Here is a 525-nt window from a genome sequence, read left to right on the forward strand (position 1 = left end):
GTGATGTCCAGTGATGTCCAGTGATGTCCAGTGATGTCCAGTGATGTCCAGTGATGTCCAGTGATGTCCAGTGATGTCCAGTGATGTCCAGTGATGTCCAGTGATGTCCAGTGATGTCCAGTGATGTCCAGTGATGTCCAGTGATGTCACAATGACAACTAATTGACTATTTTATTTTAATTAAAGGCCTAATAAAGACTATTTTCCGACATACCAATCTCGAGGTATTTCTCAATAACTTATTGACCAGTTACTAGTCCTAGTCTCCGGGTCGTCTGACTCACCGTGTCGAGGAGAAGCTGAAATGTTTTGTCCAGAAGGGGGCGTCTTGGAGTGAATGACTGCAGTGACTGTTTGTTCCAAACAAAAGACAAAGAAATGAAAAAATAACAGTGAACTGTGTCAAACATAAATGAACAGAGATGAGGGTCAACATGAGGTCATGACAAACGCTGATATTCTGGGCCACTAGGTGGAGCCACTGCTGCAGCTCCACTCATATTAACCTCTTCTTTCCAATTAACC

At 43.2% G+C, this 525-nt stretch overlaps 1 protein-coding gene across 4 annotated transcripts in view; it reads right to left on the reverse strand.

Annotated features, from left to right (window-relative positions):
- cntfr (ciliary neurotrophic factor receptor) overlaps positions 1-525 on the reverse strand; it is an 81,196-nt gene that overhangs the window by 2,820 nt on the left and 77,851 nt on the right. For 3 of the 4 annotated variants that reach the window (XM_008326120.3, XM_017038785.2, XM_025062510.1), the window contains one exon: positions 285-350. The exons of the other annotated variant lie outside the window; for it this stretch is intronic. In XM_008326120.3, the coding sequence (XP_008324342.1) occupies positions 285-350 (66 nt within the window). The remainder of the gene's footprint in view (positions 1-284; positions 351-525) is intronic. 4 annotated transcript variants of the gene reach the window in all.

This window comes from Cynoglossus semilaevis, chromosome 14, assembly GCF_000523025.1.
Source record: "Cynoglossus semilaevis isolate Cse_v1.0 chromosome 14, Cse_v1.0, whole genome shotgun sequence".
NCBI lineage: Eukaryota > Metazoa > Chordata > Actinopteri > Pleuronectiformes > Cynoglossidae > Cynoglossus > Cynoglossus semilaevis.